The sequence below is a fragment of the Gigantopelta aegis genome, chromosome 3 (assembly GCF_016097555.1).
Source record: "Gigantopelta aegis isolate Gae_Host chromosome 3, Gae_host_genome, whole genome shotgun sequence".
NCBI lineage: Eukaryota > Metazoa > Mollusca > Gastropoda > Neomphalida > Peltospiridae > Gigantopelta > Gigantopelta aegis.
Window position 1 is genome coordinate 10,810,683 of NC_054701.1, and position 27,398 is coordinate 10,838,080.

Genomic DNA, 27,398 nt, shown 5'->3' on the forward strand with positions numbered 1-27,398 from the left:
TTTGTTAACGTTAAAAATACGACCTTTTCCCCATTTGACCGGCCTCGGTGGCGTCGTGGTAGGCCGTCGGTCTACAGGCTGGTAGGTACTGGGTTCGGATCCCAGTCGAGGCATGGGATTTTTAATCCAGATACCGACTCCAAACCCCGAGTGAGTGCTCCGCAAGGCTCAATGGGTAGGTGTAAACCACTTGCACCGACCAGTGATCCATAACTGGTTCAACAAAGGCCATGGTTTGTGCTATCCTGCCTGTGGAAAGCGCAAATAAAAGATCCCTTGCTGCTCATCGGAAAGAGTAGCCCATGTAGTGGCGACAGCGGGTTTCCTCTCAAAATCTGTGTGGTCCTTAACCATATGTCTGACGCCATATAACCGTAAATAAAATGTGTTGAGTGCGTCGTTAAATAAAACATTTCTTTCTTTCTTTCTTTTTTCCCATTTGTCATGCAAAAACTACTTTGCAAAATAAATTAACACTAACACTTTGGATTTGTTGCAAGATGTGTCCCCTACAGCTTTCAAGTTGTTAACACCAAAATAATTGAATATTAAGAGAGTACTAATCAAATATATGCTTATATGCAAGGTGGGCCCCTTCAGCCCACGGACTAAAATAAAATCTAAAATAAAATCTCATCATAGAAAAAAATACCAAAAGCACAAATAATTCCCATAACTGTTGACTTACAATAACACACGGAATATGTACACTTTAGCAGCAATTGGCATTATTTTATAACAAAAAAGTAGGAAAAACTTAAGTATTTTGAAGAAAAAAAGACCAAAAAGTAGGAAAAAGACAAAAAAAGTAGAAAAAAACAACAAAAAGTAGGAAAAAGACCAAAAAAGTCGGATTGCTGATCAGCCTATCATCTACAACAGCAGAGAGGGCGGGATTTAGCTCAGTCGGTTGAGTGCTCACTTGAGGTGCTTGCATCGAACCACCTCAATGGATCCATTCAGCTCATCGGGTTTTTTCTCATTCCAACCAGTGCACCACAACTGGACAAAGGCTGTGGTATGTGTTTTCCTGTCTGTGGGAAAGTGCATATAAAAGATCCCTTCCTGCATTAGAAAATATGTAACAGGTTTACCAAAATTCAGAATTACCAAATGTTTGACATCCAATAGCCGATGATTAATGAATCAATATGCTCCAGTGGTGTCGTTAAACAAAACAAACTTCTTCTTCTACAGGACTAGCTCTGGAACTTGCCAAATTCGCCAATTGCGAATTTTATTTTAATTTGGCGAAATAATTTCATGTAATAATTGAATTTTGTGACCCTCCCTTTACAAAACCCTGGATCCACCCCTGTACGTATATGAAGTTAGTTTTCATCTGCAATTTCGTTTTTTGGTCTAAACATGTTTACTGTACATTTTAATACCAATACTGTATATGCAGTTTGTTATGACTGAAAAATTTATCGTTTGTAATGTTATGTTTATGTTCATTTTAATTTAGACAGTAGGTAACAGAATCTATGTACAGCTATGTATACAGACCTACCCACGCCGTTTGCCAATCCATGTCATTTACTGAATAAATATTGTTTAAAAATTCAACTTTAAGTTTCTTTTGTTCATACTAAATCTATTGCTGATAACAATCTAGCATATTTCAATCATTCCATGTTACAAAATGGAAACTAAATTGGTTCAAATAAATCTTATCATTTACAACATTAAATAAATTATTTAAAATAAACAACTAGAACAAAATCATTTCTGACATGAGGATTAGCACTGACTTGCTAAAATACTTGAAATGCTTATTATTCTGAATGTCTTAGTCTGAGTTAGCAACGACACAAAAAGTTCTTAAAATGTTTTATTTTTCTGAATGTCTGATCTAGGTTAGTCTGGGTCAGCACTGACACACACAAAACGTTCTTGAAATGTTTATTATTCTGAATGTCTGATCTAGGTTAGTCTGGCTGATAATCTTCCTTCCAACGTTTCTCTTCTGCGTAGCGATTCTTTCGGTCATAGTCTATCCCAGGCTGGTACTCCGGAATGATCTGTTCAGGTTCTTCAAGAGTTACCCCCTCTTGAAAAGCATCTAAGAATGCCTGCAGCTGTAATTTGTAAATAAAAATATCCCAATTAATAATCCAATATGGAATTATTAGAGCATACTTTAGTCCGATTGTATGAAAAGGGAACTAATGAATTGGCATATAAATATACATCAAATAATGCTAGGACTTGCATAAAAATATATCATAAAGTTTGAAACCATTACCAACTGTTTAAAACGGCAACAAAACATAACTGCCACAGTGGGCTAGACTTTCTGATTAGCAGAGATTTTTTTATAAGCATCATCCCACAGACAGGATGGTATATACCACAACATTTTGATACACCAGTTGTGGTGCACTGGTTGGAATGAGAAATAGCCCAATGGGGTTCGATTCTAGACCGACAGAACATCAGCCGAATGCTTTACATCCTGCAACCATTGACAACCTCAGCACACTGTTTAATTGCCAGTACAATTAACTATTGATCATACAGTATTTGTCAAACATGGTGTAGATAACAACATCAGCTATGGTCTGTTTGTATCAAAAAGAAACTGATAAATTGGCACGTCACTTTGCAATGAATAATGTTTAAACTGATATAAAACCATATTTATCACTGTTGGATAAAAGTGTGTGGTAAATCTCTATTTTAAATCCTACCTCTCACTGAGCTAAATTCCCTTATTGCATCAAACAACACCACTTAGGGGAGTAGTACTAGTCAGTTACCACATACAGGTAAGCTTATGATTTACGTAACATACTTTGCAAAAGATCTCAGTATAATAAAAAATGTTCTTAACAAATTTCTATCTTCATGTTAAAACTTCTTTTTTGATGAGGCCAACTGATGGAAAAACCAAGATAATGACCAGGTTCGAACTTAAAGACTTTTACTTCAAATTGTCATGGATGAAGAATATCAAGATATTCCTACACTCAACGACATGTTGAGGTGGAGCTCAGGCACTTCATACGCCTGTATATACACATGTATATATAAACCCATAATATTATAACAGTAGGCTTCCTCTCTCATTATCGGTGTTGCTCACAACCATGACACCATATAACCGTAATTCAATTTGCTTTGCATGTGTGTTGTTAAATAAAATATTTCTTCCTTCCTTCCTGCACCATCAGAGGTCTGAAAATATTTAATCTCACCCGTTCTGACTCATCACTTTCTTCAGCGTCGTCGTGGAATACGCGAGTTATTCCACACTCCTGACAGCGTCGTGCCAACACACGGCCGATGTTTTCAGCTGCACACACATCTCGAGTACTACAACAGTAGAAGAAACATGATTATAACAAGCATTCTGACAATACTACTAAAGCAATATATGACCATATTGGTCCAAAAAACATTTCATATATCCCAAGTTTAAGGGTCACAACTGTTTCAAAAATGGGTATATAACAATGGAAGTCAAACTTCATCTGTATATAATATGGCTACATGTATACACAAAAATGGGTATATAACAATGGAAGTCAAACTTGATCTGTACATAATATGGCTACATGTATACACAAAAATGGGTATAACAATGGAAGTCAAACTTGATCTGTATCTGTACATAATATGGCTACATGTATACACAAAAATGGGTGTATAACAATGGAAGTCAAACTTGATCTGTATCTGTACATAATATGGCTACATGTATACACAAAAATGGGTGTATAACAATGGAAGTCAAACTTGATCTGTATCTGTACATAATATGGCTACATGTATACACAAAAATGGGTATAACAATGGAAGTCAAACTTGATCTGTATCTGTACATAATATGGCTACATGTATACACAAAAATGGGTATAACAATGGAAGTCAAACTTGATCTGTATCTGTACATAATATGGCTACATGTATACACAAAAATGGGTGTATAACAATGGAAGTCAAACTTGATCTGTATCTGTACATAATATGGCTACATGTATACACAAAAATGGGTATAACAATGGAAGTCAAACTTATCTGTATCTGTACATAATATGGCTACATGTATACACAAAAATGGGTATAACAATAGAAGTCAAACTTGATCTGTATCTGTACATAATATAGCTACACAAAATTTCAGCTCAATATTTTGAGGCACTGCGGGAAAAAGTCCGAAAAACTATGTGTGGAACAGAAAGATAGACAGAAGGGTGGTGATGAAACCTATAATCCCCTCCACTTGGACTGGTAGGGGACTGAAAAAAGAAAGAGGTTTTGTATAACGAAACCACTAGAGCACATTCATTAATTAATAACACTGGCTATTGGATGTCAAATATTTGATAATTGTGATATACAATCTTCAGAGGAAACTTGCTATATATTTCCATTACCAGCAAAGTATCTTTTATATACAGTTTCCCACAGAAAGGGCAGCAGGGCTAGCCCAAAATGTTTTACTACATTGCAGCGCCAAGATAGCTTTGAAAATATGGGCCCTCATAACTAAGAAATCATTTGGTCCAGAGCCCTGTCAGTTTGGTCATATAATTACATAAAAGGACTGATGATGGATTTCAGACCAGCCTACATGTATTTTTAAACCATTGTACACCTGGGCCCTGTTCCGCGAAGCCATCTTAACACTAAGATCATCTTACGTGCATTAGGTAATTAGGCATTTAAGGTGATCTTAGCTCTAAGATCGCTTCCTGGAACGGGGCCCTGTATTGTAACCGATGAAGCCCATACCTGTAGAGATGTTCTTTAATGGCCCACTCAGTAGTGGATGCAGAAACCACCACAGACCCGGTCCAATGTTCAACCCAGGCCGATGTATTCCGGTGACTCTTCTTCAACACAACTCTGTAATTCACAATAAAAATACTCTGAACGTACACTGTGTATTAAGTTGATTATCAAAGCCTACTGTGTGAGTATGCATCACAAATGTATCACCTAATACATTTCAAATCTGTGATTTTATTTTGTAAAAAACGTACATTTCAAAGCAGGCCTAGCTCTGGCACTCTCCAAATTCGGCAAATTTTATTTCAATTTGCCGAAAACATTTCATGTAATAATTGACATTTTATATACAATAACTGTCGATTTGTGCAATTTTTCAAGTTTCATAGACAATTTGGAAAAATATTTTGCTCACCCAGAACTAGCCCTGCAAACTGTAATATTGCTCAGAAATATTCTGTAACAATGCTAGAACATACAAACTATATACATCTATGAAGAGTTAACTAGATTAGAATATATATGTTTATGAAAATTAGATTAGAACAGGGTTCATACACTTTATCACTAACCAAATTCCATGACTATTTCAAGGCATTTTCCATGACCTTTTCAAGGATATTTTTTACAATCCTCGTTTAAATCTATGGATTTTTTTTTTTAAAGAGAATAACTAAGTTTATTACATACCTATTCAATCTTACTATATAGTGATAAAGACATTTTGAAACTGTGTAATAAATTTATTTTGTATTGCACATTTGTGCAATATGGAACTGAACTTTTAAATGGAGAATTCCCTTTTTCTTTTTACTGCCTTTTATTTACTGACATCATATATGTTTACAAATGAGGTCACATAATAGATTTAACAAAGTGTTGTTATGACGTTAAATTAAAAACCGTTTTAATAAAACAAAAGAAGGTATGTAATAAATACAGAACTTCACTACGTTGTTTTCACTTCCTATTTATTGTACTTGTTTGTTTTGCGAAAGACATACCACTCAACCACTACACAGTCTCGTGGTATATATTCTTATGCAAAATAAACTTGTGCAATAAATAAGAAACGAAAATAACGTATGTGAAGTTCTGTATATGTATTAAGCATATATATAATACTTACCATGTGTGTATAACTTTTTTGTAATTGTCTTTTAATGTTCAGAAAGCTGTCTCCGAGTATAACAACTAAATGAACAAAACCACAGTGTTTTGAGGGGGATCAGGTGGATTAGCATTTTTTTATTATTACATTACTTTAAAATTTAAAGTAGCAAAAAATAAAGGATGTAAAGAGATTTTAATTTTCCATGACTTTCCATGATCAAAAGCAAAATTCCATGACCCGTACGAACCCTGTATAATAGATGTTTCACGACACCCCAGCTCGAAAAATACATCTGCTATTGGGTGTCAAACTAAGGTAAAGTTTATGAAGAAGTCTACAAATACAATGAAACAACAAAACCCTAAACAAAACTAGATCTCACCATGAAATGAAACTAGCGGAGTGATTAATATCTCCTCTAACTCAGCATCAATATTTAATCCTTATGTACTATATATTTTACTAAATTCACATGCTACGGGGAGCTAAAAATTACTCTCACTGAAACTGTCTCAGTGGAGGGGTGTGTGTGTGTGTGTGTGTGTGTGACAGCTCCACTTAAATGGTGAGGCCTGTCTTGTAAACACACCTGTATGTACAATATCAGGGCTCACCCTGCTCACTGCCAAATTAACCACTCGATAAATATTACACTTGTAAAGTGGTTACAACATTTACTTTTTGGCTAATAAAATGGTTTAAACAAATACCCTATATCACAAAATATTATACAAAGTGGTTACAACATTCAGTTTGTGGATAATAAAATGTTGCTGAAATGAGGTTTCTTTGAATAATTCTCATACAAATGCCCTGCAGCGTATCTCAAACTTTACTCAAACAAATTTCTTGTCAGTGAGACCCAGGGCTCATATTTTCAAAGCTATCTTACTGCTACAAACTCGCAAAACAATTGATGGTTGTGATGTCACAGTTTAAGATGGTTTTACGATTTCGAAGGTGAAGATTGCTTCCAAAATATGGCCCCAGACTGGTAAATACTTACTTGTTGTAGTAGTCTTTTCGCGGACTTTGCAAAGGCCATCCATCACGCTTTCGGGCTAAACCCAGAGTTTCTAGATTTCTGTTTTAAAAATATCAAAAATAAAATTAGTGTTTAATACAAACAGGGAGTAATGAAAGATATAAAAGCAGTAAGATCACAAATGGATAAACAGGTCTGATTTCACCATCCTAATACACACAGCACAAAGCTGTGCAGGCATCGAAATAAGCATTGTGTCATGTAACCCATTTACAGGTTACCACAAAATATAACCTGGTAACCTATAGGTTACCACAACTATATGAAAGTTAGAATTTAATTCCTGTTACTACTACTTTTAAAGCGAACGTTCTGAAATTGCATTGTTGCGCATAAACATCGGTCCGAGAAACAAAATCCGGAAGTAAATTTATCTAGTGGGCGCTGCTTAAATGCAGATTGCTGCAATTGCACAAGTGCGCACGAACATTGGTGCAATTTCGTACGAGAAAACAAAATGTGGAGGTAAATTGATTTTGTGGACTCTGCTTAAATGCGGAATGACTATAATTGCTTGAAATTGCATGCGAACATCGAATTCGATGCAATTCCTTACGAGAAAATGAAACACAGAAGTCTGGAATGCATTGCCTGGTTTACGTTCGGAAAAAAAACCCTCAAATTTTTGTCAAGAATGAAACACCGTTCTCAACTTTTCTTACATATGGTAACCTCCCAGTAACCTGAAAGACCGTTCTCAACTTATTTCGATGCCTGCCGTGATGCACTGGTAGCACCCAGAGCATCCAATATTCCCCGATGGTCAACCAGCCAAATGTAACCAGTGTTGCTAAATCAACCAGACACTTGTTAACAATAAACAATCTTTCTTTGACTACTATCTGCAATCATTAATATCAATCATTAGAAATCTACTTGTATAATGTGAAAAGCACAAAATTAATTTAATTGCAAGTGGGTGTTATTAACATGTTTAGCAGTGAACAATAAGAATGTTAGTTTTGTTTAACGACACCACTAGAGTACATATTTATTAATCATTGGCTATTGGATGTCAACCATTTGGTAATTTTAACATAGTCTTAGAGAGGAAACCATGTTAAATTTTTCCATTAGTAGCAGGAAATCTTTTATATACAATATCCCACAGACAGGAGAGCACATACCACGGCCTTTGATATACCAGTCATGATGCAATGGCTAGAATAAAAAATAAGAATTTCTAATTAGTTAACGTACTAGTATTACTTACTAGTTTGTAAGGTCATTATGGGATTACCTTGGATTCCTGTTTATGAACACAGGGCTGACAGTAACATCACTGTTGGGGCTGCCTTGATCTTGTTGGTACGTCTGTGGCGAGGTCCACAAGGAAGCTACAAAATATCAGTTGAAAACAATACAATACAGGAATGAAACTTTAATAGGGTAATAGCAACACTTATTCACTTTCACAATAAAAATGGATCAATAGTTGAGTATTTGAAAGAAAACAATAAAAATATTTAGTTATTGATGCAAAATGGTGAGTTGGCATGCCAAGTGTAGCATAAATACTATGTGACCAACTTACCAACAAATTCAGTTTAATTTGATGTATCGGACTAATATGATTATTAATGGATCATCTGAATGTAATGAGTTTGCATTATTACTTTTTTCATAAAAATAAATGGTCATTTATTAAGAAAGAAAGAAATGTTTTATTTAACAATGCTTGTTATTTACACAGTTGTGAACTGTAGAGAATAATATGTTGGAGATGACTCATCTTACAAGTGCTTTTCAAACTGATTATAACAAATTGTATATCATATATGTCTCTACATGTAATTAATACTGTACAATTTTTTTTAAAGGACATAATGATAATCAGGTGTGATGCAATGTACTCGCCAAAAACTGACAGACCTTTGGACGGTAATGATCACTATCTGCTGCCAGAGATAACTGTATATAGCAAAAATACTAAATGGCTGTCTACCACATGGTATGCAAAGATTCCCGCTCTGATACAACACAAATACTATGTTTGACACTAAATACCGTTACTTGATCACCAATAACAAATATTTCACATAGTAACCACTAATTAACACACTACAGGTATTTAGCATCAAGCATAGGATTTTTGTTGTATTAGAGCAGAAATCTTTGCGGAAGTTTGCCTAACCGTACCTAACGTGTGGCAGTCATTCCTATTTGCCCTACATCTCTGGCGACAGAGCGCGATCATAATCATCCAAATGTTCATCTAGGTCTCGAATGGCGGAGGGGTAGGAGTGCACATGCCAAACTTTTATATAATTTTATGCAGTACCAGAGTTCGACAAATCTGCTAGCCCGACGCCCATGGCTAGTGGTTTTTAAGTTCGGGCTAGTGAGAAATGCAAAACCACTAGCCCCCCTCACCTCGTCATCGTGGGTTTTTTTTCTCTCTTTCTTTCTTTTTCTCTCGGCTGAAATTTCGTTTAATAAATTTGATTATGACGTTTATCATCGAATAATATCAACAACGCAATCAGTATATAATAATAATCCACTTGAGCTAGGTTTGCAAACTGCAGTAACATGCTATCTCTACATCGTCACAGTTACAGCATGCATTGTTTACCTTTCCCTTTCAAGTTTCTGGCACAGGAAATAAAGTCTAAAGACATGCGTGTTTTGATTGGTTAGACACATCACGTGGTAGTTAATCTCGCACATGTTTTAGGCTAAGAACTTGGAAATCACCAACGCGACGACAGGTTAATCTCAATCAAGTAAACCCCAGCCATGCTTTGAATTTCAGTGTTTGTTTTATTTACCTATTGTTTTCTAATTTAACACTTCGCTAACATGTGGTTATCGGCAATCAGGAAAACAATTTACTTTAATGGTAACCGCATATGCAATGACTCGGCTTAGCCTATTACGTGTAGCGGTTTGGATAATACGTCACAGCTGCCGATACAAGATAATACCTTTTTTGTTCATCAATTAACAACAGATTAGATGTCGCCGTTATATTCTTTTGATATCGGTCTGACACGGGATAATGCCCTGTATTTGGCATCACCGTTCCTGGCGACATAAATAGTAGGCCCTAAATATATAACCAACTACCAAATACACTGAACCATCTATTACCGTGTGTCACACTGTCGACCCTCATTTAAATTTAATTATTTTGATAGTGTGTTTAGATACCAACCAAGAGTTTGCTCAATTATTTTTCCCCGGGGGAAGGGCAAAAAACGAAAACGGGACAATGACGATGGATCACACTTGACAAAAGTCAAAATGTACGACACGACAAAAAACTGAAAGTTACAACATGATTTAAGTGTTTGTTTTATTTTGCTGTTATACTCGTAAATGTGTAATGTTACAAAATTTATATAAAAATCCAGTTATAATTGATTAGGAATTTGGGCTAGTGCTTTATCTTGGTGGGCTAGTGGTTTTCAAAATACTTGTCATACTCTGGCAGTACTGAGTAGATGTCTGTGCCCTATCCCCTACCACGCCGCACGGCCAACTAACACCAGTGTGCAGTGACAGTGTCGTGGGTAACCGTCAGCATCAGGTTCCTACGGCGCTACATCAACTATATTATGCATCTTCAATGACAATACGTCAAAATTATTTACCTACACTTCTGTTACCATAAATGAAAAATACATTGCACGAAAAAGAACGCGTGTCGAGTAGCGCTGGAAAAATTCTACGGGAAAGTGAACGTGCTAACATTTTTCCAACATAGGTCGTCTAAACGGAAACGGAAGTATTTTATGTAAATCGTATCATATTTTCTGGTCACAAGCCAACAATCTCAGGACCATACTGAAGTTATTAGGTCTTGGCATACTATTATCTGAACAAGAACAAAGTTGTTGTGGAATATTAGGGAGGGGTATACCCACGCGTACCGAGTTTTCGTGGCATTAACGAAGAATTGGTTACTATTATAAACAAAGGAAACATACAGCTAATATTTTTTCACTTAGTTAAAATTCACTTACCCTACTATACTTTGCTACATAAAATCAATTCATCCCCGATGGAAATTGCCGACACATGATCACCGTCGAGGCCTCTGGAAAACCCGTCTGCATAATGACGTACCTATCAATTCGGGGTATACGTCATTCAGTCAATCTATGGCAGGCCAGTGATGGCAACCAAGTGGGAATTTCCGTAAAGAATCGAAGCACAAAATATGTTAGTCATTGTTATAATATAACTTATATTTAACATGTATCCAAACACACAAACGTCCAACGTAAATGTAACATATTTACAGGTCTGGTTTCTTCACACCTGCTCAAAGATACATGTATGTTTATTCTTCCTGCTTGCATGGCAAGCCATGACACGGGCAGAAAAACACGTCATGTCGTCGTAGACATCGTACATCACAGCAGTATTTTAAATGAACCCAGTGATTACAGTTTTGGAACATGCACTGTCCCCACATAGTAAATACCAGTGAAGTGCATCTTTTTAATTCAACTGGTTGAAAAAGCCCACAAACACAACACTTTTCGTCATCTTCAGTTTCCGATTCCGAGAAGTTGTCACTTGATATCAGCCCGTTATCAACTCCTGAAGGCCCTGGCTGCGGTGAATTAGATTTTTTTGATTGGTGCTACGGCTTTTGTTTTTCTTGAAGAAACAACTTTGGGTTTTTTAGAGGAAGAGACATATTCATACAGTTGGGATGATACATCTGGCTCTGTAATTGGTTTTCCACCAACAACCTTGTGAACTGAACGCCTGGGTTTAGACTGACTGGGTTTATCGTGGTGTACAACTGGCAGGTGACTTGAAAAGAAATTGTTAACAGTGTTTCTGTCTTGTGGTTGAGAAATATCGGCATTGTTACTCGCAGTTTCTGTAGATTGTTCAGCTCTTCTCTTTTTGGCATACTGAACAGGTTTCAACAGAGATGAATCAATTGCTTTTGGGTTAAATGGATAAATCCCACTCTTCCTGAAAGCACTCTGAAGATTCCTGGGAGTCAGCGAGATGTCGTAAGCTCGACATGCAATAGAGCAGACATTGTAGCGGGTGAGAGTTCCAGAATGAGAACGTTGCCATTTTCGAGATTCATCACTGAAAACTTTAGAAAACGGTCCAAAACTACCCACATCCATCGGCTGAAGGATATGGCTTGTATGAGGTGGTAGAACAAACAGGATGATTCCATTCCGCACTGCAAAGTCAACCAAATAAGGTGAAATATGGGATCTGTGACCATCATACAACAATAATGTCTTCTTATCTCCACCAACTTTTGCGTACTTCGCAAAATGATCTACAAGCCATGTTTGAAATATGTCTGAATTGGACCATCCTGACTTACTAACAGTGCCATTCGTACCAATGGTGGCTCCTTCTAATAGTTCTTGGCGCATTCGAGCCCCAGGAAAAATGAAATATGGTGGGATTTGTTGACCCAGTGCATTGCCACACCCTATCATAGTGACTGTGGATGATCTTTCTGGCGTTATTTCAATTGGAACCTCGTCTGTAGATCCTACAACATACGGAGGTGCGTGAGTCATACTAATTCCCTTCTCGTCCACGTTATATATGTTTTCAGGAGATGATTTGAGGTCATACTTTTCAAGAATTGTCTCCAGTTCATCAAAGTATTTCGTTATGCTTTCCTTTGAAGTAGCGTAGGCTCGAAGCTCTGACAAGGATTTGGGTCGTCTCAACTTTAATTCTGGCCATCTTCCCATGAACCCATAAAACCACTGTAGAGAAAGAGAGTTGCAATCGTGTGGCCGTTTGTTTAAATGGGTGGCATAGTCGGTTCCAAGATTTAAAACCTGCGCTCTTGTGTAGCCATAGCCAACAGACGCCATCAACTTCAAATGTTCTGCCAGTTTGTTTTCTTCTTCCAAGGAAAACATTAGACCAGGTCCGGACCTTGTCGTGTCTGGGGAAATAATCCCGCATATTCTGTCTCTGAGTGTTTGTTCAGGAACGGAATACATCCTGGCAGCCTTATATACAGAAGTTCCCTTTTCAGTGACATCTGCATATGCATTTTTAAGTTGAGTAGGGCTATATGATCGATAGCGCTTTTTATGACGTGACGTGAAATCCTAAAAAAACACAAGGAATCAGATATAAGAGATAGCCCTTATGCGATTCCATAGTTTCAAAAATTGGCGAAAGCCACGTCATATATGTCACGTGATTATAATTTACAATAACAAGGTGGAGCAGACGATGCATACATTTTCATGTTACAGGTCTTGTACTAACTTCGGTACTTTATTTTGCTCAATGGTATAAAATGCATTTTGGTAAGAACAATGTATTTTACTTGTTTGACAATGTAGTTTAATAATGCTTACATTAATTGATGCAATCTTGAACATTTTGTTCTCCGGTATCCAGGGACGCTTTCTCTTGAGAAACGTTCGCTAGGTGGCGCAGTACACATGAACTGTCGCGAGATATGACGTTTTTGGGAAATACCCCGAATTGGTGAGTACCACGAAATGGCAAGACGGGACGGTATATGTTGTCTTATCAATAACAACATGATTATTCCCAATATACGTCTGTGTAAAACGCATTTATGTCTGTTACTCCGTCATAACAAGACACAAGGATAACATGGTGCTACGTCATAACATGACATCATAAGAATAACAAGGTGCTACCTAGCTCGAGTACTCTGACTGTAAGAGAGCTAGACGGACATTTGGACATAAATACGCTCTCATTACAGTCAGAGACCAACCTATGTATATTTTTGGCAATTCCTGACTACCAAACGGTAGGCAAAGATTCCCGCTCTAATACCACAACAATCCTATGTTTGACGTCAAATACCTTTGCATCGATCATTTTCGAGTTAACTGATACAAAAAAAATGCACATATTAATCACTAATACACATACTACAGAAAGAAACCCTACAGCACCCACATTCAGCTACGCTTCGTGACACAAAGCTCGGCGATCTATTCCGAGACGTAGATCACGTGATCGCCACTGGGCGATTCCGCCTTGTGCAGCAGTTACAGGGGCCGTCCCTTACCAAGCGACGTTACAACATGGATTAGTTTCTTTTTGTGTTTCTGCGATGGAATGTGCATGCTGTAAAGAACGTTTCGAGGATAAAAGTGGACGGCTGTGTAGAACAGAAATTTGTACACGGCATTAGCCAAATCTTCCATGTTGTAACGTCGCTTGGTATGAGACGGCCCCTGTAACTGCTGCACAAGGCAGAATCGCCCAGTGTGCGATCACGTAATTTAATTTTAGGAATTTTTTTTTTTAACAGGAAACAAAATCAATGTGACTAAACAAAGTATAAAATTAAAAAGTATAGCAGTATATTAAGAAAAGTAGTGAACAATGTATTTAACTTTGATGATGTTATTTAATTTCTATTAGAAAGTTGCACAAAGCTACATATAAGATGACATGTGGAAGAAGGAAAATGCCTATGCTTTGCTAAAATTTGGGTTATAAAATAATGATGAAAAACAAAACTACTGTCTCCAAAAGAAAATCATATTTAGGGTAGGTAATAAAAACATAACAGATGTAAGTGCCTCATCTAGGTGGTTATGGGTTTGAAATGTTTTGAAATTAGGGTTAGGACATTATATTTCAAGCACATGACCATTTTTAAACAGCAGTTCTTTTACTATCATTTATCTGAACATTAAAAAATATATCTATTAATTTCCAAGATTTTTTTATTATTATTATTATTTTTTGGCTTCAAAACATTTCAGGTCCCTACATAAAATTTGCCTAATTTATAATTTTCCAGACAATACTTCCTTATCCCCCTAAAGCTCACAACCATATAGGTTACTCCCTCACTCCCCCCCCCCCCCCACACACACACAAAAGTACATACACAGACTCACGCCTACACACATGCAAACAAAAAGAAAAACTGCTAAGACTTTCAAACGTTCCAGCATGCTTGTTAATACTATCACTAACCCTAAACCTAACTTAACTGAATGCTGGAGCAACTTTTAAAAATAACTCGGATACTTCTAATTATTCAAAAAAAATTCAAATTAGAAAAATACAAGTTGAAAGAAGTAGCCCTATTCGGCATGTATCCGCTAACCAGAAAGATGACCTGCCGTATAATGCACCCTTTAAAATCCAGGAACTACTCGATGCTTTCTGTAAACGTAAGGGCACAGCTCCAGGCCCAGACAATTTTAGTTATATCTTTTTTCAACATTTACCTCCAGAAACACTTGAGTTGTTCCTGGAACTTTTTAATTTGATCTGGTCGGAAGGAATCCTCCCCCCAAGTTGGAAGCATGCAGAAGTGTTTGCTCTCCACAAGGCGGGTAAGGACCCAACCGACCCGACCAATTATAGACCAATATCACTAACATCTAGCGTCTGCAAAACCATGGAATACATGGTTAACCATCGCCTTAGCCACTTTCTGGAGTTGAACAATAAGTTGTCTATCTACCAGAGTGGTTTTAGGAAACACCGCTCAACCACTGACCACCTTGTTCGTCTTCAGTCTGAGATTAAAGATGCTTTCAGAAAGGAACAGAAGGTGGCTGGTGTGTTTGTGGATATTGAAAAGGCGTATGACATGGTTTGGAGACGCGGGCTGTTAATAAAAAATATTTCAGATGGGGATAAGAGGAGCAATGTTTAATTTTATTAATCAGTTTTTAACCAATAGAACATTTGCTGTAAACCTTAATGGTACCCTATCCCCTATAAATGTCTTGGAGAATGGTATACCTCAGGGCTCAGTGATAGCACCAACTCTTTTTTCTGTCTTTATTAATTCATTAGCTACGGTGCTATTTCGGGACTCAAATCAGGGGACTAATTTAAGTGTCGGCCTTTTTGCTGACGATACTGCGCTCTGAAGAGTAGGTAATAATTATTTAGATATTCAAAGAGATCTCCAGAACGATATAAATAATTTATATAAGTGGGCGGAGTCGATTGGTGTTACCATTTCCAAGGCAAAAACTAAATGTATTATATTTCAAAAAGCTCGTAATTTTAAAAGTATTTTTGAACTAAAGTTAAAATATAATGGTGTACTGATTAGCCAGGTGCAATCGGTCAAATTTCTGGGAGTTATTTTCGACCATGCCATTGCATTCGGTGAGCACATTGCGGAGGTGACTGACAGGTGTATTTATTACATTAATTTAATCCGGGTCTTGTCAGGCACACCATGGGGATCAGACAGGCAAACACTTCTTATGATCTTTGAAGCCTTCATAGTATCCAGACTCCAATATGGGGCCCTTGCCTTTGGGTGTGCCACTGATAATCAGCTTGATGGGATCTACTGTAGGGCCCTCAAAATTATAGTAGGAGGGACCGTATGTACCCCATATGAGAGTGTCTTGGCTGACTTGGGTGTGGTCCCGTTAGCTCTTAGGAGAATCAAGCAGGGGATCAGATATATGAGTAAAGTCAAAAATCTGGTCCCTGATTCTCCCATAAATAAAATTAAACCTATTCAAATAGCTTCTGTTAGAGATAAACACGTATCTATTATTCATATTTGTATAAGTTTGCAGTTGATTTCTGGATTGCGGGTCTGCCAATCTGAACTTTGAGTTCCCTTGGCAGATCGATACCCCCGAGGTCGGCTACCACATCCGCAAAGAAATTATACAAGTTAAAAATGATAATATTAAAAAAAATCTTTTTTCCGCTGTGGTTGGGGACTTGTACCCGGATGCTATACATGTGTATACAGATGGGTCCAAGGATCCAGCTACAGGCAGGACAGGGATGGCCTTTGTTATTTATAATAAAGATATTCAGGACAGACCCGTGGCTGTTAGGGCTAGACTCACGGATAACATCTCGGTCTATACTTCAGAATTAATGGCCATTCTCTGTACGTTGATGTGGATTGAAAATTACCATCGAAATCATAGCCCTGATAGATACGTGATTTTTTCGGACAGTCTTAGCTCCTTACAGGCAATATCAGGCTCTAATGGCGTCAGACCGGAAATAGTTAAACAAATTTATAAATTTTCAAATAAGTTAGTAGCCATTGGAGTAAAGGTCACCCTCGAATGGGTCCCAGCCCATGTGGGGATAGCCGGTAATGAGCTGGCTGATGAAAATGCCAAAAAGTCTCTCCAGGAGGTCAAGGTCGGGGTGACGACTAGTTACAACTACGCTGAGATATGTTCCCTGGCAGAGCCACACTTTGGTAAGTTGTGGCAGTTAGAATGGGATCACCATACCAGAGTGTGGCACTCCTATATTAAACCGAAGGTCACTACTCCTGGTCCAGTTTCATTTAATGTAAAAGCTACTAAAATTATTGCAAGATTAAGAATGGGTGTATCTTATGGTTTAAATGATACTAAATGTAAAGTCAGGAAATCCAATACACCCAACTGCTTGGTATGCAATAAAATTGATAATGTTAATCATTTTTTGATTGAGTGTACCAAGTATAAATTAATTAGACAGAAACTGGAAGACTTTTTCAAATCAAAAAATATTATCTTTAATTCCTATAATATTTTAAATCCTTTAGACAGTTATAAAGCAGTAATTGATAGACTTCTGGTGGCCTTCGTTTATCAATCTAGGGCACATATCTAATAGGTATGTTGTGATTAAAATTTACTATTTTTCTGCTTTGTATTGCTGTTCCAACTAACCAGTGTTTTTGTTGCTAATTAATTTTTGGATCTTCTACGTAAGGTTAAGACGTATGTTAGGGCCGGGCGCGGCTGTTGTTTATGGTTTGTCCTCCTCAGTCGTGTCCGGACCCATATACTGGATCCTATACTTTTTTCTTCTTTTTTACAGTTGGCCCCATTTTTATTGGGGCTGCTGGCATTATTGGTGTAGCTCAAATTACGCTTGTTGGTTGGTAATTTTGCCTGTATTGACTGTTTGCGTCATCTTTGGCGTTAGTTGCTTTTGTTCTAGCACGCTTTCTCACCGCTGAGGGCTGTCTTTCGCCGTCCGCGGATAGAGCGCGAAGCTTCGCGCTCTATCCGCTTTTAAAGAATTTTCTCTCGGCTTGTTTTAACAGTTTTAAATTTTATTTAATTATTTTTAAATGTTAGTTTGTATGGATGTGTGAATGTATGTTTATTTAGTTTAGTTTGGTCAGCTTCAGGTTTGTATAGGCTGGGGTCCATATCTGGCAATAATGCACTCCATCCTTCGCCGGCTTGTCCTTAACAATTTTAGGTTTTGTTATTTAAAAATTTATAATGTGTTTGGCGTTTTTTAACTTTAATTGTTTACTGGCGTGCTCTTTTTAATGTGTTTTGTTTTATCCAATTTTTTAAAATTTACTTTGTTTAAAAAAAAAGAAAAAAAGAAGGTTTTTGGGGTTAACTGAGAGGCGCAATGGGTCTTCGCGTCGACCGGGTGCATTTCCTCTACCACGATTTGCTAAACTTTAATTTTGTCTTAAGTATTTAATCTACTAAAGTAATTTTTCTGTAGCCAGGGCTGGGTTAATTACAGTGTCTTCCATCACTTGGGAGACCCCATCGCTGGTTTAGTATATTATTTGTTAGGGGAGTGGTGCTGGGTTCCGGCTGGGGGTGGTGGTTCGGGGTGGGTGGGGGAGGGGGGATGCCACCAGAAATTAGGGGTTAGACGCTTAGGCGTAGGCGTTTTGGATTTAGGGAGAGATAAGATTGTCTGGGGCCTTTCCCCGTCCCTCGCTCTCCCTGGTCCCCCCCCCCCCCCCTCGGCCACGCTGAAAATACAAATGGACCCGGTACCTCCCCATAAAGGTAAATTACTGTTAGTATTATATTTTAATATCAACCTCCTGTGACAACCTTCAATCAACAACCTCCAACCTCGTTCCAGATAGGGCTTAGAGTTTGTTGTATTATTTTAATTTAGAACGCCCATTTTTTTTAAATATAGTTAAATTTGTCCCCCTATATATATTTTTAATTTTTGAGTAAAAGTCAAAATTATCCCGTTAAATTGGCTATCCGGAACTCGACCCCGGGAAAGACATGCTTGAAACCTTCGTGGTATGGAAGCATGTGAATAAATACATGAATGAATGAATGACTGTGTATTGTTTAACGACGGATTCTTAAGACAATATATACATCGAAGACTGATTAAATGAGTCAGTAAATTCCATTACTTTGGAGGGAAAATGATTCTTAAACTCTTACCTTCGTAGAATTTATATATTAGTTGAATTTTGATGGATTTCGGCAAAACTTCACTTTCAATACCATGTGACAGGAAAACACTGATTTTATGTCAATCGTAGGCTCCGCATAGTTGTCATCGCTATTAACACTTGTCAGCAGAAGTATATGTTTACTATGATTATAATTCAGTTGGAGGAGACAATTATTTTAACTAATTTTAATGCTAACTATACAAAAACGTTACACATCGAAAAAAATTATATTGTCTAACCTAATGGCGTCCAATCAAATTTGGGCCCGCGGTTTTTGAACCGCGAAACATGATTGGTCCAGAGCGGTTGTCAATCACACCGTACGGAGGGGTCAATTATGGCGACGGAGTGTCACGAAGCGTAGCTGAATGTGAGTGCTGTCGGATTTCTTTCTGTAGTATGTGTATTAGTGATTAATATGTGGATTTTTTTTATCAGTTAACTCGAAAATGATCGATGTAAAGGTATTTGACGTCAAACATAGGATTGTTGTGGTATTAGAGCGGGAATCTTTGCCTACCGTTTGGTAGTCAGGAATTGCCAAAAATATACATAGGTTGGTCTCTGACTGTAATGAGAGCGTATTTATGTCCACATGTCCGTCTAGCTCTCTTACAGTCAGAGTACTCGGGCTAGGTGCTACCATTCAGCCAGAATGTTATATTGGGAGAAGGAAGGGGGCACCCTTTTTTAAAATTGAAATGAGCATAACTGTGACGTATAAAATTAACTATGCAATCACCCAATCTAATTAAAATTAGCTCCACTATTACATGTGGATCTAAAGACAGCCAGTTGGAGCTCATGTCCACCAATCAAAACCTTACTTGCAGAATCCTGCCAGTGATTTAAAAATAACAACACTGCGTAGTCCCCAATGTCCAGGTAACATTTCGTCTGTAAATAATAATTTAAATATTGACCAATCACACTTCGCCTTTTATAACGTTATTTGGGAGCATACAAATTCTAAAAATATCGGGCGAGTCTATTTTAGTGGCCGCAGTACAGCGAACCATACCAATACGTTATCAGTCTTCAATTTTACATTAAAAATTATTTATTTATTTATAAAAAACCCCAAACTAAATCAGTCTTCAGTTTTACATTACAAATTATTTATTTTATAAAATAAAACATGTTTTAAGGCATTCGTAATTCACACGAAACATGTCGTATACCCTCAGGATAATTCGGAATGTTTTCAAATTATTTTTAAATCACTGGCAGGATTCTGCAAGTAAGGTTTTGATTGGTGGACATGAGCTCCAACTGGCTGTCTTTAGATCCACATGTAATAGTGGAGCTAATTTTAATTAGATTGGCAATCACCAAAGTTAAAGTTGTAAAATATGTGTACATTTCTTTTCAACTAGGTTTTTGAGGATATGTAAGAAATAAAACATTTGGCCTACATTTGAGTCCGTTAATACCGACAATTTTACAACTCTTTTTGATACGTATTCAATACTCATCTTGATTTCGGGGCGGGACGTAGTCCTGTTGTAAAGCTCTCGCCCGATGCGTGGTCGGTCTAGGATTGATCCTCGTCGGTGGGCCCATTAGTCTGTTTCTCGTTCCAGCTAATGTTTCACAACTAGTCGTGGTATGTACTGTCCCGTTTCTTGGATGGTGCATATAAAAGACGACGGGGGGAGGGGGGGGGGTATCCCCAGCTGATCGAGGCCGGCACCTGTGCCCATGACAAGCCTGCGTTAAAACAGCTTGCTCTGAATGTGCACGTTAAGCCCTATGACCTGACCTGACCTGACCTGACGTAGCCCAGTGGCAAAGCGCTCGCTCGGTCTGGGGTCGATCCCCGTCGGTAGGCCCATATTAGGCTATTTCTCGTTCCAAAACAGATTAAGGATTCATGCGCATCCAAATATATTATTTTTACAGACTCACTTTCGTGTTTCCAGGCATTACAGTACACGAAGCTGGAGCATGGTGATACAAACGTGTGTCTTTTTATGAATTGCCAAAAAATATGTTGGCATTAAGGGCAATGAAAAGGCAGATTCTGCTGTCAAGTCTGCTTTGAATTTTCCCTATGCCTGTGCTGGTGTCCCCTACAGTGGTTTTAAATATTATATTAACCAGTATGTATTTTCGACTTGAAAAAGATGAATGGAACGTTACGATCGCGAACAAGTTTCATTCTGTCTAGCCAGTCCTAGGAGAGTGGCAGTCCTCTTACAGGCGGTGCAGGGAGGATGGACTGATCTTGTGTTGTGCTCGTATCGGCCATACATGTACATATTTAACACATTCATTTATTTTAAAGAAGGACCCTCCTCCTCAGTGTGAACACTGTTGGTGTAGGCTACACTAACTGTGCGCCACATTTTGGTGGAGTGTAATCATCTGAAGCCGACGAGAAACGATATATTTGGCAACAGAAATATTTTGGAATCTTTTAAATTTCACCCAGAATCTTGAATAATTAAAACATTTTGATTTATACGCAAAGTTTTAAAATATACTTACCTTGATTTTTGTGTTGTAAATATTTTTAAAGTATACTTACCTTTGTATTTTATTCCTTTGTACAATTCCCACAGCTCTTTACACTGTGTTTTACACAATTGTACAGTTTTAATTTTTAATGGAACTAATCATATTGATGTACTTAGGCTACCTTCGTTTGACACCCAATAGCCGATCTCTATTTGTGTGCTGGGGTGTCATTAAACATTCATCCATTCATTATTTGACACACATTTAATAAGGCATGTATACATGTGTGGTTCTAACACTCTTAGAATAAAATTCACATTTTATTGTATAGACATCGACATTTTAGGCGAAATCAGGTTCTGAGTTTGTACGTGTACCGAAACTAACCTAGTGATCAATGCTTTCTCCTGCAACCTCATTTAGGAGATAACCATATGGAGTTTTTAGATTTGCGGGTGTTATTGTCTATTTGATCCCGCAAATGTCATTTTTGACCGAAGGCGCTAGCCTGAGGTTAAAAAAGAAACATTTGCTGGCATCAAATACACAATACCCGCAAATCTAAAAACGCCATATGGTTATGTCCATTGTAAACAGAATCGTTTTTCTACGGAACTAACTGTGTATTTGGTATTTCCTGACAAAAATACCTGGCTACAAACTAACTGTAGACCCTTGAATCGTCAACTTCGCCTGTTCCAATTGCCAATGACGTCACTTTCTAATGGCGTCATTAGCTTTCCGGGTGTTATTTTCATTTGATCCCGGAAAAATCAGTTTACAATGTGTGTTTGTTGTATAGCAAATATAAAAAAACAAATTTTGTTTTTTAACGACACCACTAGAATACATTTATTTATTAAACATCGGCTATTGAATGTAAAACATTTGGTAATTTTGACAGTCTTAGAGAGGAAACCTGCTACATTTTTTTCCCCATTAGTAGTAAGGGATCTTTTATATGCACCATCCCACAGACAGGATAGCACATACCACATTTGATATACCAGTCTTTGTGCACTGGCTAGAACGAGAAATAGCCCAATGGGCTCAGCGACAGGGATCGAGCATATAGCAAGTTTCAGATGATAAAGATATAATTTTTTCATAACTATTTTTGCACGTCTGTTATTATGGTGATATTACATTTAACGTCCAGATGGTTTCTTCAGTCAAGAGCAGAACAATGGTTTGTGTAAATGCGACTGTAGAAAAGCATCACTCCATCATTCTTGACTTACTGGCAGCCCAAGGACTCACTGTATAATATCATACCGTTAACTATTTAGGCGATATTAGCTTATCTCTGGCAGAGGTCACAAATAAAGCCAAGTGGTTTACTTTAGTATGCTATGGCCCTTCACAGTGTTAGTTTATGACAAGCTAGTAACAAAATATGGTCGTCAAATGTTGGTCGAAGCATGACGTGAACAAAAGATTGCCTCACTTCCTCCGAGTCCAACTGGCGATGCCTTTGTGATAAAAACCAAATTCACCAGCATATGGTTGTAATGTTATAGTTGGTGTGAACAATGTTCGGCGTATGTGAAGGTCGCCAAGTTTGCTTCAGTGTTTGTGTCATATCTGCTTACAGATGTATAGCACATTGTTGATTTTCAACCTCCTTGGTGGCCATCTTTTTTGTTTTAAATTGCTCAATGGTGATGGTTTCACACCCACCTGAATATTATTATATGTGCCCCATAGGTAATAAACAGCACTACCACCCCAATAAAACTCTCCCCACAAAAAAAAAAAACCCGCAACAACAACCCCCTCCAAAAAACCCCAACCACAAACAAAACCACAACAAAAACAAACTAAACAAAGAAACAAACCTCACAAAACACACACACACAAAGAGAGAAAAAAACGATAACCAAACAAACAAACACATAACAAAAAACGACCTATAATCGATAATTTTTGTTTGGACTGAAAATGATTTCTCTGCTGCTGGGTTATAGATGGTGTCGGACTGTTGTTATCCGTGGTGTCCGTGCTGTGGTATTACTATACTGTACGTACACTAAATGATAATCAACACCACAATTGCATGTTATAAATGGTGTCGGACTGTTGTTACCCGTGGTGTCCGTGCTGTGGTATTACTATACTGTACGTACACTAAATGATAATCAACACCACAATAGCATGTTATAGATGGTGTCGGACTGTTGTTACCCGTGGTGTCCGTGCTATGGTATTACTATACTGTACGTACACCAAATGATAATCAACACCACAATAGCATGTTATAGATGGTGTCGGACTGTTGTTATCCGTGGTGTCCGTGCTATGGTATTACTATACTGTACGTACACCAAATGATAATCAACACCACAATAGCATGTTATAGATGGTGTCGGACTGTTGTTACCCGTGGTGTCCGTGCTATGGTATTACTATACTGTACGTACACCAAATGATAATCAACACCACAATAGCATGTTATAGATGGTGTCGGACTGTTGTTACCCGTGGTGTCCGTGCTATGGTATTACTATACTGTACGTACACCAAATGATAATCAACACCACAATAGCATGTTATAGATGGTGTCGGACTGTTGTTATCCGTGGTGTCCGTCCTGTGGTATTACTATACTGTACGTACACCAAATGATAATCAACACCACAATAGCATGTTATAGATGGTGTCGGACTGTTGTTATCCGTGGTGTCCGTGCTGTGGTATTACTATACTGTACGTACACCAAATGATAATCAACACCACAATAGCATGTTATAGATGGTGTCGGACTGTTGTTACCCGTGGTGTCCGTGCTATGGTATTACTATACTGTACGTACACCAAATGATAATCAACACCACAATAGCATGTTATAGATGGTGTCGGACTGTTGTTATCCGTGGTGTCCGTGCTATGGTATTACTATACTGTACGTACACCAAATGATAATCAACACCACAATAGCATGTTATAGATGGTGTCGGACTGCTGTTACCCGTGGTGTCCGTGCTATGGTATTACTATACTGTACGTACACCAAATGATAATCAACACCACAATAGCATGTTATAGATGGTGTCGGACTGTTGTTACCCGTGGTGTCCGTGCTATGGTATTACTATACTGTACGTACACCAAATGATAATCAACACCACAATAGCATGTTATAGATGGTGTCGGACTGTTGTTATCCGTGGTGTCCGTCCTGTGGTATTACTATACTGTACGTACACCAAATGATAATCAACACCACAATAGCATGTTATAGATGGTGTCGGACTGTTGTTATCCGTGGTGTCCGTCCTGTGGTATTACTATACTGTACGTACACCAAATGATAATCAACACCACAATAGCATGTTATAGATGGTGTCGGACTGTTGTTATCCGTGGTGTCCGTGCTGTGGTATTACTATACTGTACGTACACTAAATGATAATCAACACCACAATAGCATGTTATTGTTATATATTCAGTAAAATTTTCAAATTGATGTCGGACGTACACAATACAAGTAGCATACATGTAAAAACTGTGGATATAACAACACGTTCTCCTGTTAATAGTCTTTCCAACGACTACAAGTATACATTGAATACATTCTCTCGTTTAGGCCTTAAAGAGGAAACCCGCTACATTGTTTTCATTAGTAGCAAGGGATCTTTTATATGCACCATTCCACAGACAGGATAGTACATACCACGGCCTTTAATATACAAGTCGTGGTGCACTGGCTGGAACGAGAAATAGCCCAATGGGCCCACCAACGGGGATCGATCCCAAACCGACCGCACATCAAGCGAGCGCTTTACTACTAGGATACATCCCGCCGCCCCCCTCCCCCCTCCTAGCAATGTGGTACGTACGAAAACGTAAATAATAAGAAATGAAATTTCAGTTACTATCTTAATGACAACAAACTTAGAAGAAAAAAAGATTGGTTTCTTTAACGACCCCACTAGAGCACATAGATTTATTCATCATCGGCTATTGGATGTCAAACATTTGGTAATTTTGACATATAGTCTTAAAGAGGAAACCCGCTATATGTTTCCATTAGTAGCAAGGGGTATTTTATATGCACCATCCCACAGACATGATAGTAGGCCTACATACCACGGTCTTTGATATGTCAGTTGTGGTGCACTGGCTGGAGCGAGAAATAGCCCAATGGGCCCACCGGCGTGGATCGATCACAGACCGACCGCGGATCAGCATACTTAGTCGAAAATCTATGTCAGACATATGGTGAAGGATCACACAGATAATGAGATCGGAAACCTGCTGTCGCCACTCTTCTTGATTAGCAACACTATCCCACAGACAGGACAGTACATACCACGGTTTTCGCTACACCAGTTGTGGAGAACTGGCTGGAACGAGAAATTGCGAAATAACAAGAGTACCACATCAGTATTGTTCTGGTACATGCCACAAACCACGTGGATAATAAATTGTTATTTAGCACACAAATTACAATAATTTTAGTTCGCGAGCTGAACCTGTTATTACTGGTATTCAGAATTTTGTGATAGCGGTTTCGAATTTCAGACAACTCCTAAAGGCAGGTATTACGATCAACGACCGGTGTTGACCGAGGTGTAAAGTTGTATTACACTCAGCACAACAAAGCACCAGTAGATGTTTTCGGTAAATTACATAAATGCGCGACGAAATCCACATTTGTGCAATATTGTTCGGTGTATCATGGGTCAGATTTTACTGAAACAATGTTTACATGTCGTCTGTAATCAACACTTGATAACATAATATGAGATTAGCCGAGAATTACCAAGAGGGTCTACTAGCTCTTAATTAATGTCGTTGAGTATAATACAGTGACTAACGCGTCTGTAAACAGCAGCAGGTCCACTGGCTCCTTGACAAACAACTTCGTCCTGGTTCCTCTATCTCACTTTATTACACGGTGCCAGGTACCAAAGCAGAAAAGCAATAAAACATAATGTTTACATTGGGCTACATTTCCTGACAAGGCAAGAGGCCACTAATATGTTTATCGCTCCAGCCAGTGCACCACGATTGGTATATCAAAGGCAGTGGTATGTGTTGTACTGTCTATGGGATGGTGCATATAAAAGATCCCTTGCTACTAATGGAACAGTATAGCGTGTTTCCTCTCTAAGTCTATATTTTAGAATGAGTAAATGTTTGACATTCAATAGCCGATGATTAATAAATCAATGCGTTCTAGCGGTGTCGTTAAACAAAATAAACTTTAACCCCAACGTGGATGCCTCCCAATATAAAATACTGGCTATATTTTTATAACTATTTATAGTCCGTCCCATCATTCTATAAAAATGTGTTTTTTGTGTAAATAATTTCAGTTTGGTTTGACGTAAGAAAAAAGTAAAAGTGTTATAGAAGTAACTATAAAATACTATTTTTTTGTGTGCCATTTAGAAAACTTTGGGCTATAAATAAATAATTTGTAGTAAATTCTATAGTATGAAAAAAGGCGTTCCTGTGGGACGGAATATAGTAGCACATATATGTTATAATATACGTCCATTAATTAAATGCCTGCCTTGGTTTGCTTAAGCTGTCATATATACATATTACATAAGTACATATATATTTTTATAACTATTTATAGTCCGTCCCATCATTCTATAAAAATGTGATATTTTTTTGTGTAAATAATTTCAGTTTGGTTTGACGTAAGAAAAAAGTAAAAGTGTTATAGAAGTAACTATAAAATACTATTTTTTTGTGTGCCATTTAGAAAACTTTGGGCTATAAATAAATAATTTGTAGTAAATTCCATAGTATGAAAAAAGGCGTTCCTGTGGGACGGAATATAGTAGCACATATATGTTATAATATACGTCCATTAATTAAATGCCTGCCTTGGTCTGCTTAAGCTGTCATATACATATTATATAAGTACATATATATTATTTAAAGATACT

At 37.7% G+C, this 27,398-nt stretch overlaps 1 protein-coding gene across 1 annotated transcript; it reads right to left on the reverse strand.

The window, feature by feature from the left end:
- Positions 1–1,821: 1,821 nt before the first annotated feature.
- LOC121367512 (39S ribosomal protein L18, mitochondrial-like) lies at positions 1,822–19,073 on the reverse strand (the record flags this gene model as incomplete). Its single annotated transcript, XM_041491732.1, has 6 exons — positions 1,822–2,081; positions 3,201–3,318; positions 4,741–4,854; positions 6,858–6,935; positions 8,137–8,233; positions 19,019–19,073. Coding segments are annotated over 6 exons (612 nt in total), but the record flags the coding sequence as incomplete, so codon positions are not given.
- Between the last annotated feature and the right edge of the window lie 8,325 nt (positions 19,074–27,398).